A 17,611-nucleotide genomic window follows, 5' to 3' on the forward strand; every position below is an offset into this window, starting at 1 on the left:
AATCCTTCCAATGCTGATGGTCTCATGAGTTTAAAACAAAACACAGGGACTTTATTAAAGAGAACCTAAGCAATTCATGACATTGCTCTTTTCTGTATGGTAGGATTGTAGCTCAGGTCACCGATAATGTAACACAGACTGTTGCCCTGGACCTGCAGATAGCCTTTGTGTCTCACCCCCTCCCTCAAGCTGGTCTCCATGGTTACCTGACAGCAGTGTGAAGGTGACCGAGTAGATTCCGTTCTCCTTTTGTGCTTCGTTGCCCTCTGTGTATGTGATGTCAACCTGGAATTTGACAGGCTTTTGGAACACCGTGGGGCCTCCAGTTGACTTGTACTCTGCCCGAAAACTTGTTTGTGATATGACACTGTGACTGAGACTGGGAATCTAAGAGAAAACAAACAAGGAACGTCAGGTCTGTGCACCACGCCCAACAGGGATATACATTGAGCAGTTTTAATCGAGTATCGCACAGGTTAGCTTTAATTGAATCCATTTTATTTTAAAATTGCTTAATCAAATCTGTTCAAACTGAAAAAAAAATACAATAAAGTCAGCACTTTCATTAACTACATTAGATCAGTTTGAAAAAAGTATGTATGAGATGCATTTACCAAAACAGTCCTTAAAATGAATGTACAAGTTCTTAATGTTACTCAAGATTTCCAAGATCCTTTTTCACTAGTGATTTTTCAGATAGTGTGCTCTTCCAAGTGCCCACAATGCTCAATCTGGTGGTGGATATGTGGACAGCGCGACTGCCAGCATTTTGATTGTGCATCTTACCACACAACTAGTTGCTCAACTAAGCAAACGCATCAACCCAGCTTTAAAGGTATTTTTGACCCCCAACATCCCTACCCTAACACCAGAGGTCCTTACCGAAAGAAAGGCGTGTACAATGTCTGCTTTGATGGAACTCAATGGTTTGTCCTTGATGACCACAAAAATCTGTTCCTCTTTCTCCAGGTTGATAAAGTTACCGAACCAGGATTTTTTGGCAAGTCTGTAAGTAAAAGAGAGAAGGAAAGAGTTTAAAAGGTATACACTTATTATTATTATTATTATTATTATTATTATTATTATTATTATTAATTTCTTAGCAGACGCCCTTATCCAGGGCGACTTACAATTGTTACAAGATTATCTTTACATACAATTACATTATTTTTTACACACAATTACCCATTTATACAGTTGGGTTTTTACTGGAGCAATCTAGGTAAAGTACTTTGCTCAAGGGTACAGCAGCAGTGTCCCCACCTGGGATTGAACCCACGACCCTCCGGTCAAGAGTCCAGAGCCCTAACCACTACTCCAAACTGCTACACTTAACAAGTCTTTCACACACTTGCATGCGTCTTAGCTGGACAACATGTACAAGACTACCAGCTTGTAGAGCAGAGCATGACCCTGTTATCAGTGACAACATTGCTTCTTACTCCCAAACATTTGCAGAAAACTTCAAAAGGCACTGCTGTGCCCGTTTAGCAAAGTGGAACTAAAATATTACACTATTTAAGGGTCCCACTTAAGTGTTATAATTCCACAACGCCCTCTCGATTCAAAGGTAAAGGCAAGCACTGGAAATGTGTTCAAGGGTTCAGCTCATCAAAAGACCACAAGACGAAACTTACTCAGGGGAAGATTCTGGAGTGAGGCTGGACATCTCCTCTTGTGTAGGTACTGTTTATAAGACAAAAGATACAGGCTATAGCTTCAGGGAAACTTGAAAAAACTAGTATTTCATTTTCATAAAAACCTACATACTGTTTTCCATCCTTAAGACTAATATTTATTTGCATTTGTAACTCATGTATGCTTCAGCACAAATACACATTGGTCTTGTATTTTTGTAAATGGCCAACTTACCTTACTGGGGCGAGGCAGCACTTGATATTGTGTCATTGTGTTACCAAATGTATGTGTCAACCTTTTAGTCCATGAAACACAAGGCAACTGTGAAAGCATTTACTTGAACATCCATCCATCCATCCATTATCATTAACCGCTTACTCCTTTACAGGGTCGCGGTGAGCCGGAGCCTAACCCGGCATACACAGGGCGCAAGGCGAGACTACACCCTGGACGGGACGCCAGTCCATCGCAGGGCACCACACACACACAGAGGGCAATTTAGAGTGACCAATCAACCTGGAAAGCATGTCTTTGGACTGTGGGAGGAAACCGGAGTACCTGGAGAAAACCCACGTGAACACAGGGAGAACATGCAAACTCCACACAGACAGTACCCTAGGCCGGATTCGAACCTAGGACTCTGGCGCTGTGAGGCAGCAGCGCTAACCACTATGCCACCGTGCCGCCCATATTTACTTGAACATGACAATTTAATTTTTTTGGGGAAAGTAAGATGCCCCATGTGACTACAGTTGCCATTGTTGCTTGAAAAGCTATTAGAAAAAGAGTTGCTAGAGAGCTGGCTGGTGTTTTCCAGTCTGATGCAGCACACAAACAGCTCCCCCCTACCTTGCAGTTTCCTGCGGTGGAAGCGGGGCGATCCCAGAAAGCTGTTCTTGATGGAGTTGAGGCGTGTCCGCCATGGCATCCCACCAATGGAGGGGCTGGAGGGCGGCGTGGGGTTGGGTGTGCTGGCCGGGCTCTCCTTGGGCGTGTGGACTGGCGTTCCCTTGGGGGTAGGGAGAGGACTCCCCCTAGGGGAGGGGTGAGGGGTCACCTGTATGACGGGGATAGATTTGGTGTTTGGATCAGTACCGGCAGCAGAGTGGTGGTGGTGCAGCCTGAGAGGAGACAGGGGGGTCACCTGGACAGAGGGGATGGAGAGTTGTGGAGGGGCCGTAAGTGGAGGGTGGCGCACTTGGCTGCTGGGGGCAGGGGGATGCTGGGAAGGGGTGGTGGGTTCTGAGTTGGCGGGAATAGGAGTGGAAGCGGCAGCAGGAAGTGGGTTGGATCTGGTGGACTGCAAAGGCTTTTCGGCCAGTTTGTTTTTTGCGGGAAGGGTTTGAGTCTTTGGGTTGGGCTGAGGAGGCCCTGTCTTTGGTTGCAGCGAATTGGGGGTGCGGGAGACAGTCCTGCTGGGATCGGGGTCTAAGGAGGAGGTGGGGCAGGAGCGGGGGGAGAAGGAAAGGTTGGGAGTCTGGGGAGGAATAAAAAACTTTCTGATAGGCTAAGACGCGGGCATAGAGCATGCACCACAGATACGCCAAGAGAGAGAGAGCAATGGATACATGACAATGTGAAATACAAGAGCAGTATTTTTTTTTTGGGAGGGGGGGTAGAAATAAATGGAGACATTTAGCAGATGGAAACAAACCAGGAAAATGGGAGTGCAGAAAAAAAAGAAAAACATGCGGTTAGCCCATTCAGCGACACGTCAAGAGGCAACAGACACAAAAAAAGTGTAAAACAAAATTACAAGCATTCAGAAAATAAATATAAAAATAAATTATATATACATCTTTTTTTCTTTCTTTTTTGAAAACAAAATTCACCAGCTGGAACCAAGCAAGCAAAGGCGTAAGCAAATACAACAGAATCGGCAAACAGCGAATGCGAGAACGCCGGTTAGAGTATGAAATGGAAGCGTTTAAGTGGACGCTGGCTTGGTATCCCTTTTTATAGTCAAGAGTCCAAGAGCTGTGGCCTCAACTATCAGGGAATCTGATCTAAATGTATTCAAACTAAGCTTATCTATTGACCCATCAAGGGCTATGCAAAGAATGTTAACCGTACTGCTAAAATGACCACTTCTTTAAATGGGTTAAAAATTATTTGAATTACATTTTCCCCACCGTTTGACTTTTTACTGCCTTCACCCCTTTATTGTTTAGTTTAACCTTTCATTTCAAACATGTTTAAATTTAGAATCTCCAAAAAGGTACAACACTAAAGAACAGCCTCTCCATGTTGCTCTGCAGATTTTTATTTTCATAAAATGTGTTGTTAGATTCTGTTGTTCCAGTTTTGAGTTATTATTATTCTCTAGGTCTGCCTTTAAACTTGGCTTTGCGCTTGCTGAGAGAATCCTAATTGCCGGGACTGAACAGCCTTCCTCATTCAATTTGAATCATGTGACAATGCCCAGTCTACTCTTTCTATATAAATGTAGAGTTAGTGTGGTTGGCAGAGTCGAAAGGGCAAACTGTCACTTTATTTGAATGGGATTCAAATCACCACTGTAGGATTCTGTAGACAAGATCAAAAGAGCTGAAAGCCATGCAAAGGCAGATTTAGAGAAACACAATAACTCATTATTGGAGCAACAGAAACTAGAAGCACTCAGAATGACATCTCAAGCTACTCCAGAATGAAACATATAACATAAGAAAACAAGACACCATGTTTAGTTTGTGCTGCAGCTTCAGTGCCCACTATCAACATGCATGCAGCTGCAGCAGATCCATTGAAAATGACTGATGAGGAGCTCTGATCATTTTAACATTTTCTCCCCTTTCAGCATTACGTGGTACCCGAAGCTGCACTGTTTACATCATGTCTACTAAGGTGCTGACTGTTCAGCAAACAGACCTGATTTATTTTATCACGAGTCCGGGGTCTATCTGACTCAGGGACTAATACAATGACAGTTGCGACTGTAACATGATATTGACATAAAAAGGAATACTTGATCATGATTAGTTAAGCAGCAGTGTTCAATGCAGTGGCACATACTCACCCTGGGGCTGCTGAGAGGGCTGGTGGAGAGGCCAGAGGATGCACCACTGATTGATCGTGACCTGCCAGAACAGAGAGAGAGAGAGAGAGAGAGAGAGCGAGAGAGAGGAGAGAGTGAGCGAGAGAGAGAAAGGGAGAGATAGAGAGAGGAGATAGAAAGAGAGAGAGAGAGAAAGGGAGCGATAGAGAGAGAGAAAGAGATACCACAGCCATGTTAGAAGGACGGCTGACAAGGAAATCAGGCTCTAGAACAGTAGTTGGCCTGGGCAGTAGTAAAGTAGGGTTACTGCCCAGCTGCTACTGCTGCGAAGTTGAATTGCGATGACGGTGCTGTACTGTACTTTGCCGTACTGTACTTTGCCATTAAGAAAGAACAATTCCTGCAAAACTAAGTTCATGAAACTAAGGCAAAACACTCATTCCTGCTCTCTTCTCTCAACTGTTATTTTTTCCATGCTCGGGGGAGAGATCAATACCTGTGAATATCACTCAAGGGGAAACAGCATGCTGGATTTTTTTTTTTTGGGGGGGGATAAGAGTGTGCATCAGTCTTTAAAAGTATACTATTCTTGCCTATACCATCACACTGCAGAGTACCATATAGTCAATCATGATGAGCAATACAGTCCCGGCAATACAGTTATATTGTGTGCCCCAAATCTGCATCTTGTTCTTCGGGGAGATTTGCACATTTGTATCCATTCTGCTGAGCTACAGGGTACCGTTCTAAAGATCCCAAGGCTACTCCAGGTCTTACAACACCTCTGTTAGTTGCACTGTAAATGCTCTATAATCAAACTGCACTGTAACTGACGTGGCATCTCACAAGTTTTTTTTAACATGGTAAGAATTGCACCCCTTGAAATATATTAAAAAATAAACTATTTTACTGTGCTGAGAATCATATGGTTCTTCACTTGTTTTCAGATGGTTCAATTACAACGCTATAGATAAACACCTGCACCCTAGTACCTTTTCAGTAAGTGAATTGAGACCAAAATATTATAAAGAAATATTACTAATCAGAATCACGAAGTATTACAACAGTTTTCATAACTAGAAAATTATGTCTTAAATGTGGAAACCATTTAAGAACTAGATTTCTTTTTTTTTTGTGCGCCTTTGTTCCACGGTTAACTTTTTTCCTACAATTTTGAAAATTGAATTTGTAAGCTGGTGGTGAGGGTCCTGCTGGATCAAATGAAGTAATAAGGACCAGAGAGCCTGGCATTTATGAGAAATGCAGTCCCTCTTGGGGAGGCAGAGGCCTGAAGCCTCTCCAAGTGTAATAAGGAAAAATGTTGGAGTTATACAATGAGCTTGAGAGTGCCGCTGAGACACAGGCTCACGATAACCTGCAATCCTGGTAGGAAGGGAGTCGTGAGAAACGTGGGGTGCTGAATCAGGCTGGGGGGCCGGCAGACAAAATCAAATGAGGTAATAAAAAATACATGCGGAAAACAAGAAAGTGTGATAATGGATGTTTCAGCTGATGGACATTCTTCAAGGGAGACCTGGAAGGAGCACTAAAAAGTTAGTTAGCTATCACTGCAGGATATTTCCTGCAGGTGAATGGCACACAAAAAACGTTTCAACTTCACGGTTTGTATTGTTCGGATGAATTGGGATAGAATTTTCCAAGTACAATATCTGGAAGTATAACTATAGGAACTACACAGAAGTTCTACATCAGAATGCACATAGCTATACAATAAGCCTGTAGTTTTTGGTAGAAACAAGTCATAATGCAAAAAACAGATGATGTTGTGTATGTGTGCCTATAAACATGAAACATGTTCAATGAGGGCAAAAATATCGAAGTAGTGTGGAGTCAAAAAACAGCTTTCTTTCATTGTTATTTTCTGTTTTGTTTGTTGGGAAACTCTTTTAAATAATGCCTTCTACCTTCCTAGGTTTCAAAATTTATGATGGACTGTTCAGACTAATGGATAAAGTGCATTTCAATCCAGGAATAATTGCTTTTTCACTGTCTTTTATTGTTTTGAATCCTGGCTGCACAGAATTCTAAACAATGAAGCGACACCTAAATGACTGATTTATGTTTTCATAATAAAACTTGAAATCCTCATCTGTCAATGTTATTTGCTCTCCGCCAGCAATTTTCTAAATAACCATGTGTGCTAAAACAGGAATGTGGCTGGAGCTTTGACCCATATCCTTACACAGTAGATACACACGATCAGCTAAGTACTAGATTAACGCAATGAGGTCTGCTGTTTTAATTGACCGTAACATAATTTGCTTTTGTTAAAAAATCAATTAAACAGAAAAGCGTAATTAAATCAGTTGAATATATTTAGAAGTTTTAGGCTTTAACCATTAGTTTCTTTGTCTGTATTTCAAACCTTTACGCTTAACAATCTCAAGTAAATGGAGCATGCAGCTCTTTGAGATTAGTTACATACTTACCTGCTGTTTACTTCACTTTTTCATAATTGAGAGCATTGTGCAAATGCATTTGTAATTACTTTTGGAAATAAGCGTGAAATGCTTGTTTTATGATGTCTGCCCTTACATACTGTAGAATGTCAAGCCCCATTTGGCACAAGCCTGTGAGACTTCTACCTTCATTGCTGCTGTGCATTGAATGCAGGCTGCTAACAAGCGTTGGCTTTATTGGGCAGGTTCAAGGTCCACCGAGTTCCCTTAAGCAGCTTGTTCTGTAGAGGTTTGGTGGTCTTGGGGAAACAGGTTTCAGTTGTAGCTAACAAAATAATTCCATCTATGTTTCACACCATGCACACCCACCCATTCACTATATAGGTCTCAAAGGATCAGTTTTGAAATAAATGTATTTTCACTTAAACAGGTTAAAAAAAAAAAAAAAGCAGATCTTGCACTTTCCCAATCACCTGGAGAATGACATTTTCCCCACCCTTCAGGACCTTTTTTCCTGTCATTAACCAACCAGCTGGTTTCTCTCATGGCTGACATGCTTTCTTGCAGACCCAGAAGACACTGTTCTGGTGAAATGACAGGGGAAGTACAAGTGTAAGAGATTTCTTGGAAGGCATGGCATGGAAACTGAGAAGTTTACTGACCTTGTGTACTACCAGATATCATGTTTTAAAATGAAAATACATGTGTGCTATGACATGTGTTTAAAACAGAACTGCGCATTTGAGGCCTACATTATAAAGTGGATTGATGTGCATGACTGGTTTATTACATTACTTTAGTTTCAGGAAAATAGTTTTTTTTTTCCCCTAAACCGAGCAAATACATAAATAATCCCCTACAAAACAACATCTGACTCCCTTGTCATTACCATACATTACAGACATTACCTTAGACAGTTTTTGTTTAAACAGCCATTACCTTCTGGGTAGTGCCGAAGTTAAGAGTTATTACCCCTACTGAAAACACATTCACAGTGGAAATTCAACACCTATTGCACAGCAATTTGATGCACACCTGAGCTTGTTAGCTATACACTGTGCCTAATCAGAATTGTAGTAAAACCTGGGTGAAATTGTTATGCAGTAGGAGTCTTATTTCCATCGCTGCACTGTACCCCACATTTATAATCCAAAATATAGAGCAGAGAAGTTATCACCACAAAAATACTCTAGATATCTGCAATCTATGCCTACAGCACAAGTTTAGCATATCTCTACTCCTTATGCATTAAAAGCACTAGCACTGTCGACAAGCTGGCTCTCATAACCCAAGTCACCTTTGAGGTTGTATAATAGGTGTGCTTGTGAGGCACTGAGATGAAGTTAGTGGGTGGCTATGTTTGTGAAGTTCAGTGCTGTTAATATAATGTGGATTAGTGCGTTCCTAGCTCTCCTGGTATTTATATTCACTTCACAGCATTCAGACCCAGTTTCAAGCACTGCTGCTCAAATATGATCACTGACAGACCTTCGCTTTTATGGCCAATGCTGGCTTCAATTGTGAGCCTACCCCTACCCTAGGAATATATTTGAATTATGGTGTCTAGCAGCTTTTATAAAGTACCAAAAAACAAAACATGTGATAAAGATGTGTTGGCTTTGGGCATTGTATACAGTGTTAGCATTAAACAATTGCAATTACCATAGTTCTCGTTATTCTGTGCTTTTTAAAAGCTTTGATACGGATAGGGATGCCATAATTGTAACATAATCCTAGGGATAGTCTTTGATATGTACAATCGCAATGAAATTCAACTGCACGAGTGCCCCTGGAGCAACTTTTCCCAAGGGCACTCAGTATTCTAAAGAAGTTGTGCGAAGGTGGGGGGAGATAGTGAGAGACTGGGGCTGTGTGGGTTGGGGGAGTTAGCGTGGGAAGTTTAAAAAAAAGGAGAGACCCCCGTACCACAGGCATTCAACACCACAAGAAAAAATAAGGTGCAAATCTCACAGTAGCAAAGCATGGCCGAGAGAGGGGAAAAAGGAGTTTAAAAAATAATTGGGAAAAAAAGCAGTCCAAATAGCAGTCCAAATACAAGAGGGAATTCTAAGAAAAAAGGGGGAGAAACACACCTCAGCCATCAAGACATTGTTTTGTGCACTTGAGGGCCGCTAGATAAAGATGCAGTATTGCTTTTCAGAGGACTTGGTATTAATCAGAATTCCTATATCAGCACAGCTTTTTAAAAAAATAAAAGAAAAAAGTCTGCACTTTGTGAAAAGTTAAAGAAATTGAATAAAACAAAGTCTAGTACAGTCTTTAATCTTGGCTTCATTCTTATTTTTATAATTATACAATAATAATTAATAAATAAGTAAATAAATAAATAAATACATTTTTACCCAAGTACCAATTTTTTACTTTCACACATCAAAAAGTTCAGAAAACATTCAATTTACCCTCAAATCAAGGGATATGGTCTGTTACTGGGTTTGGTACAGGGTTTGGTTATAGTGACTCCGCTACACCGGAGATGCTGGAGATGAGTTGAGGACACGGTCCTTTAGTTTGGTTTTGCCGGACAGGGAGGCTTCAGGTCCAGTGAAGAGAAGCCTTCAAGGGACAGGTAACACAGATCTGACTAGAGGCCTGGTTTCAGTTTTCTCCTAAACCAAGGGGGTGTGAGGTGAGTGGGGTGGGGGCAGGGCTGCCAGACTGGCAGTTTTCTAGCCAAATTCGGCTTGTTTTTAAAACATCAAGCAGGTAAATATTGTCTTTGGCAGTTTGGCTATTTTTTGGCTATTTTTACCGTGCATGTTTTTTTTTTTCTATTACTTTTGATTATGAGGTCATCATCAGTGCAGGACTTCAATCACCACAATGCCCTGCATACTATACCACACCCTCCTCCTGGGGCGTGACTTTGTTCTGAAGCTCAGCATCCAATAAAATGACACATCACACAAATCTTGCTGAAGAAAATGGTGAACCTGCTTACTTCAATCCTCAGGACTGGTTAATACAGGGATTCTTACAGATGATTGACATTCGTATGCATTTGACCGGGGTTCTTGTTTAATTGTAAAATAGGGAGAAATAAAAAGTTTTGTTTTTTTTAATTTGTAACAAATTAAAAACTGTATCAGTACAAATTTAATTTGAATTTATTATTTTATTTAATGTTTTATAGACTATACGCCGTCAGTTCAGGACAATTTAATTTTACTTTTATCGTGGATCGCATTTGAAATAATCACATAAGAATCAGCTGTGTTTGTACTGTAAATTGTGAGAAAAAAACAAGCAAAGCCCATATATAAATAAATAAATAAACCATTTGACATTATTTACTTGTGTCATTCTTTATTTTAAATAAACATGCTTTTGTAATATTTAATGTAATATTAAGTCTTAAATGGAAGTACAGGTTTTTGGCTGGTTTAAAAAACACAATTGGGCTACTTTTTGGCTGGTTACTTCCGAAATTTGGCAGGGCATTGCAAAAAAAAAATCTGGCAGCGCTGGGTGGGGGTGGGGGTGGGTAGTACAGTGAACCTAGGGTTTCTTTTTTATATTCTGATTATATATATATATATTTTTTATTCTTGCTTGTGACAACGCAACTGGTTTTAGTCAGCGCACCTTAATCCTGACCTGAAACAGCACTGACATTCAGTCCAGGGCCTCATTCAAACAAAAACTTGACAACTGTGTCTAAGTGTGTGGAGGAGGGTAACTTTTCTGAGTCGGACTCAAAATCCACAAATGGCTAGTGAATAGCCTGCTGCGCTATCTAGCCATCTGATTCTGGGTAGTTATTATATTAAAGACTGTACTAGAATTTTCTACCCAAAAATAAATAAATAAATAAATAAATAAATCATGCCTGTGAATCCACGTTCTTGAAAGAAAAGCCACACTGCATCTTTAAGCTGCTGTATAAGTAGTGAGGGAGATGACAGAAATACTTAATACCTTTCTTCTTTGCTGTATTTGGGATTGGCATCAGAGATATCCAAGCTTTTACTGAACAGAGCCTTACTATAGTGGGGGGAAACAAAGTGAACAGAGAAAATCAGTTATTTCCTACCCATACTGTCCCATTTCACCTGCTGCTAGAACAGAACAGACATCCCTCTTTGGAGTCATGCTACTTATTCTCCACAGCATAGTGAGATGTTTTAAAACCAATTACTCCCAATTTCAGCAGCAGCACCCTTTTCTGAGCTCATCCGAACTTGCAGCGCAGTATAAAACTAACTACACTCATTAAACTCAATTTGATCGGCTCATGAGTACAAATACCAGAAATCAAGCAGCATGCTCATGGCTGTTAATGTAGAAAGTAAGGAACACATGAGTCCAATGCAGATACTTGTTTATTGTACCTTCACTGCACTTGACTTGTAGTTCAGGTTTTTTGTAACTTGTTCAGTGTTGAAACTAACTCTTGAGGAGATGAGAGGGCTGTTCTAGACAACAGTCCTGTACCTTTACTGTAAATCCTTTTCAAAGCTAAGAAAAGGTGCTGGAAATGAAAACATTGAATTACACAATGATACTGGGAGCTGTGAACATTGATTTTAGAACCTCAGGCACTAAACCAGACCAGGCTGCTTGGACTGATACACAGAGACTGCGTATACCAAATATCTGTTACTAATTCCACTTTGCAGGCCTTGCTCTGGGACTGGAGAGGCTGCTGAACTGCAGGAAAGGCAAACACCGCAGACCCCGTTTGTAATCAGCTCCATACAACTGAGATTCAAAGTGCAGCAATTCGAAAAATGAGCCATTAGCCTGGTTCCCCTGAACTCATGCTGGGCTACCTAATGACATGGCTAATTTACCTAGCCGAGTACAATTATACAACGCAAGTTTGAAGTTGTGCACCATAGGCAAAGCCATTTGTGTTTGGTTATTTATTTATTTATTTTATTTATATATATATATATATATATATATATATATATATATATATATATATATATACACACAGTGCCTTGCAGAAGTATTCAGACCCCTGACCAATTCTCTCATATTACTGAATTACAAATGGTACATTGAAATTTCATTCTGTTTGATATTTTATTTTAAAACACTGAAACTCAAAATCAATTATTGTAAAGTGACATTGGTTTTATGTTGGGAATATTTTTAAGAAAAATAAAAAACTGAGTCATGAAAGTTGTGAGTTTTCACTCTGCCTACTCTGAGCTTACCCAGTATAAACCACAGGTACGTTCTGAGAACAGTACAAAAAACAATTCTGAATATGGGCAAGATATCAAGAGAATGAAACCTTACACTTCATTAAAAAAAAACAAAAAAAACGTTATACATATTTAAATGAATCTTGGGTTATACAATGAGGTATGGAGTGTGTACACGCATGCTTCTGTGTGGATGTGTGTTCAATAAATCATACAGGCACATTCGTAATCAAAATGTACTAAGCTTTTGCACCACATGTGGTTATCAGTCTCTGTATCTTTTCTTATGTTAAATTCCCAACCTTTAGGAAAAAAGCCCATTTCACTATGCAGAAATGAAAGGTGCTTTTGAAAAATCATAGCAACAGTAACTGCTGATACTGTAAGTGCTTAGGCCTTCATATATTTTATTTAACACTTGACATCTGTAAGGTGCAGTACCAACTAGCCTGGCACAGACTGCTCAAAAATCCCTCAAATAAATTATTGAAAACTCCTTTCCTGGTAAAACTACATTCATATTTGTTTAGCTATACAGTGCAGAGATGTGTAGCTTTATGACTTATCAAAGATTCTGCACTTTGTCCAGTCATTCTTGTTGAATCATGCGTAGGTGACATGAATGCTAAGAAATCAACTGGATTTGTTTGTCTTGTGTTTCCTCTGAGCTCGTGTCCCCTCTGAGCTCTTGTGTCCAAACAGCTTTTTACAGCTTCCCACCATATTGGGTCCTTTTGCCCTGAACAAACCAATTCTCAAAGAACCAGAAACTTAAACAATTTAAATCCAGAACCACTGGCTCCAGAAATTTGCTGGGATTAAAGGGAGTACGTGATGCATGGAGTATTTCATATAGAAGAAAAATAAACCTTTTCCTCTCTAATACTAATTTACAGTTTGCATATTCATCTGGGCTAATGCGGCGTGCTCCCTGCTACTGGTAACGTAACACCTGCCCCTCCACTGGGCTGGGTGCTGGGAGGAGAGACATGCTGTACCTCTGCCCATGTTGTGCCATCTCAATGGCTCGCCGCGCTGGCACAGGGGAGCCTCCGTCCGTCACGCTAAGCACCTCCATAGACTTCCGCTCCGGCCTCCTCTTGCCGTGTCTGTTCAGCATCGGGGAGTCTACTCGCTTCCGAGGGGGATCTGCAAACAAGGTAGGCAGGGGGCTTCATCAGTGTATCCATCTATCATCCAAGCTGGCTCTCTGTAACTGCAGCTTGTGACTCACCAATGCGTGGAGAGGCAAAGAAAAATGTTTCATAGCCACAAGGGTGGAAGTCTTTCTAAAATACTAACATGTATATTCACATCTCTTCAGTGTAGAAATAAAAAAAAAACGTTTTAATTGAAGAATGTAACACAACATAGAAAAAGGTACTACTTTTTGCAACAATAAGGTTTTTACTTTTTTTCTTTGCATTTTGGTTTAAAGCCCTTGATCAACTTGGACCAATTGCTCAGATTTCTACTGGAGTTCGAAGACACTAACTTTCATTAATATAGTGCAAATTTCCTACTGGGAAAAATTAGAATTTTAACAAAAAAAATGTGAAGCGCCTCTTCCTCTAAGGTAGATTCCAGTCTGTAGGGAAATAAAGTATTTTTTGTTATGCTGGAGAGGCGATTCAAAAGTTAATGCACTTTGGGTCAGACCACAATAGCCTAAAACCACAAAGCTAGCCTGGTTAAGAATAATAAAAGTAGAACAGTGCTAGAATGATCAAAATGAGTGCATAGCAACAGCGGTCTTACCCAGTTACAAGAGAACACAGTTTGAGCTAGTAGAGACAGCCATTCAATTTAGAACACTCACATTAGGGTTATGACTGTGGAGTTGTTTTGTGGGTATAAAGTAAGGAGCATATTCATCATACAAGTGTGATTTGGGGAAGAAGACCTCCAGCCCTGCCTTAAGAGAACACTCCCGTTGTGCAGGTAGATCTGATCAGTCTAATTTGACTAATATTTTCTTGTCTAAATGTTTGCAATAACTTGTCTATTGTCTAAAATCATACAATGATGAAATGCATGTTATTAAATAAACCGTGTAATTCGATTTGGTTTTCCTAAAGAAGTTGTCATTGTTTCTATTATTATATATTCATGATGTAAAAGGAATTAAATAAATCATATACATTCACATCGTCTGGTCCCCATGATTGATCTAAGGATGATCTGAATCCTCTGCTTGGCAAACGCAGCTAGTAGCAGATTCTCATTGAGATTACTGGACTGATGCATGCTGAGATGTACCGATTTCTTTGAGATTACTGGACTGATGCATGCTGGGATGTACTGATTTCATTGAGATTACTGGATTGATGCATGCTGGGATGTACCGATTTTATTGAGATTACTGGACTGATGCATGCTGGGATGTACTGATTTCATTGAGATTACTGAACTGATGCATGCTGGGACGTACCAATTTCATTGCGAGGTGGTAGATTCTCATCCTCGTGGCTCGGATACCTTTCCTTCCGGTCGAGAAGGAGGAAGTAGATCATCTTCTCCTGGTTGTCTCTGAATGGGAGAAACAGGACAGTTACAGCAGAGTAAGGGCAAGGGTTCTGATCCATCAAATATTATCATTACAGGGAGCCCTTGGCATTACGCTATCTGATATATGGTTAACTGTTTTTTAAAGTCAATTTTAATTAATGAAATCCTTTTAAACTATTTTAGGGAGGGTTTATTAGTTTATTCTCATTTTTATAAAGCAGTTTAACATATATTGCTTAAAGTCTTTCCCCGACAAGTTACAGTGAAGACCTACTTTGCCCAAACACTGAATCTCAAAAACTTGAAAAATGCTTTCTTTTGTTAACAGTTAGCTCACTAACATCTAAACAAATGTGTTTTAGTGTTTGTTAATGGTTAGTTAATGTGTAGTGATAACATCTGTAAAATGGGTAAACAAGAAGTACTTTTTAATAGTTTCTAAAAAGGGTACTATATATTAACTAAAAACTGTTGATATGTTAGTAAGCTAGTTAATAAACAAACACATAACCTAAAGAAGCTTCAACAACCCAATCAACACATACAGCTTTTGGCAGCCCATTTGCATCTAACAGAGAGGTTTAGGGTTGAAGTTATTTTTACAGTGAAGTGCATGTGGGGTGGAGGAGGGAACGGAGAAGATTCCTTCCCAAGTTCAAACACTTTAGGAAGAAATTATAGCCCATTAATCAAGTACAGTAATAGGCACTGCAGGTAAGTGTGTGTGAACGGTAAGTACGCTATTTATGAGATGATGAATGTGCCATCTGTATGGCCCTGTTTCACTGTTTTTTAGCACTATGCAAATGGAAGACACAGTCAGTGAGATCAAATCAATCTGCTGTAATGACGCGTTGTTGGCAGACAGAGAGAAAACTGTATCCAGATCTTTGCTGCAAAAAGCATGCAATCGAATGGAAGAGCCAAGGTTGCCTCTCCCTGCCTCTAGGTACAGTGTAGTGAGGCCCTGCCCCAGACTCACTCCTCGGACAGCAGGTCCTTCATGAGCTTGTTCTTGTCACGGAAGCAGCCGAGCGAGTGCATGCTCTCCAGCACGTCGGGGTCGATGTCGTCCGCGGAGGGCAGCGAGCGGATAGACACCTTGCGTGGGATGGGCTGCTCGGGCTCTGGCTCGTTCTTACCCCCTCTGGGGGGACACACAAAACACCAGCTGTTAGTAGAGAAGCAGACTCAGGTCAGGGAGTGGGACACATACAGGGGTAGCATTACAAAAACTAGGGCTGCAACGAAGGGTACATTTTGACCTTCGAAGGTTCAGAACATACTACCTAAGGAAGGTTCGAATCTTCAATTGTACTAATTTGGTGATGGTGATGTCACCATAGCTACTTGTTTATATTTGATTGAAAATCCTATTATTTTACAGGTAATCCATATAAATGGAATACAACATTCACATGTAGTATAAAAACTGTTATATAGAACATTAACCATGTTTTTATAATTAATAAAAATACATGTTTATTTACACGTAATTGATGCTGCTTGTGATATATACAGTAAGCTTGCATTGCAGCAGCACAAACTGCAATGGACTTAGGCAAAACAAAGATTATTTAACAGTCACCGTTCCAAGCAGGTTATCAGTCACAGTCACATTTTACTACTACTAAAATATTAATAATAATACTAATAATAACATGAACTTACGCTTGTAAAGTGACCCCGGAGATTGGTTGTGCCTCCATGATACATCAACAGTCGCTTGCACAGTTTGCATTCAATCTTTTTTTTTTGGTCGTCTGGGCAGTTAACAAAAAAATCCCTAACAGAGGGGTTTCGAGACATTTCTTTCAATACAGCTTACACTATACAGCGCTTTGCTGTCGAGATGACGAATGAAGAAATTAAAGGTTTGCCTCTCGATAACACGAGCTGGAGGGGTGGGGGGTGGACGGTGCTCAGTTTTCGAAATTAAAATGATTAGTGTTAGCGTATATTATTATTATTATTTATTTATTTATTTATTTATTTATTTATTAGCAGACGCCCTTACCCAAGGTGACTTACAGTCGTAAACAAAAAATACATTTCAAGAATCACAGTACAAGTATTAAAACAATTAAGAGCAAGATAAATGTATGTTTCAAACATATTGTTCCATAGCTCTTCTCTTACACTGTCTTGTACACTAGGTATTCAGTACATATTTTACTGAAGCACTACAACCGCTATAGGTACTTCCCAGTGCTTTGGCATAATATACCATGCTCCATACACAATGATTTACAGGAAGACTTGGCCATTTTTCTTCACTCAGAGCCCTTTACCCTGGTATCTATGAATAGATTATCGTCTCCTCTTTAAAAATATGTAAGAGATTTTAATGTCTCTCCCACAAGTGTTGTAGTCCCCCAAATATGATTCACTTATTGCCAATGCGGAATGATTGGGAATGACATTTTCTCTTCATTTTACCCTCAAAAATAGGTTTCAGGCTAAGGCCTTCGGCAGTCACCACTCAGAAAAATCATTTTTTTGCTAAAATAAAGAACAAATGCTCCACCCAGTCATTCAGCATTGTTAGTAAATGAATCATATTTAGACTACCACCAAACTTGAGATGGATTCCTCATTAAAATCCTGAGCACATTTTTTAAAGACGAGACAATTATCTATTCAGTGAGCAAGTAGTCTGAGTGAAGTAATCCAGTAACAAACTCCCCACCCCCAGTTGAACTGCTTTCCTAGAAAAATGAGAACATTTCGGTATACCATTTTATTTGTGAACTCTTTTGCTCATTCAACATATTTGACTTATTTTTAAAGGAGGCCATTATCTGTTTCAAGGAAGCCAAGATATTTACTAAGTAAAGGGTCTGAGAGGGAAAATGTGTAAATCAATCCCCACCCCT

At 39.9% G+C, this 17,611-nt stretch overlaps 1 protein-coding gene across 15 annotated transcripts in view; it reads right to left on the minus strand.

Moving 5' to 3' along the window:
- Positions 1-17,611, minus strand: part of LOC117435165 (serine/threonine-protein kinase BRSK2) — a 222,016-nt gene that overhangs the window by 22,193 nt on the left and 182,212 nt on the right. For 8 of the 15 annotated variants that reach the window (XM_059002911.1, XM_059002908.1, XM_059002909.1 and 5 more), the window contains exons 10-18: positions 15,718-15,882; positions 14,659-14,756; positions 13,226-13,376; positions 10,990-11,055; positions 4,655-4,715; positions 2,488-3,145; positions 1,638-1,686; positions 883-1,006; positions 207-387 (exon numbers count right to left, since the gene is read on the minus strand). In XM_059002911.1, coding sequence (XP_058858894.1) covers positions 207-387; positions 883-1,006; positions 1,638-1,686; positions 2,488-3,145; positions 4,655-4,715; positions 10,990-11,055; positions 13,226-13,376; positions 14,659-14,756; positions 15,718-15,882 — 1,553 coding nt within the window. The remainder of the gene's footprint in view (positions 1-206; positions 388-882; positions 1,007-1,637; positions 1,687-2,487; positions 3,146-4,654; positions 4,716-10,989; positions 11,056-13,225; positions 13,377-14,658; positions 14,757-15,717; positions 15,883-17,611) is intronic. The other 7 variants (XM_059002919.1, XM_034058173.3, XM_034058179.3 and 4 more) reach the window with 3 other exon arrangements.

The sequence above is a fragment of the Acipenser ruthenus genome, chromosome 28 (genome assembly GCF_902713425.1).
Source record: "Acipenser ruthenus chromosome 28, fAciRut3.2 maternal haplotype, whole genome shotgun sequence".
Lineage (NCBI taxonomy): Eukaryota > Metazoa > Chordata > Actinopteri > Acipenseriformes > Acipenseridae > Acipenser > Acipenser ruthenus.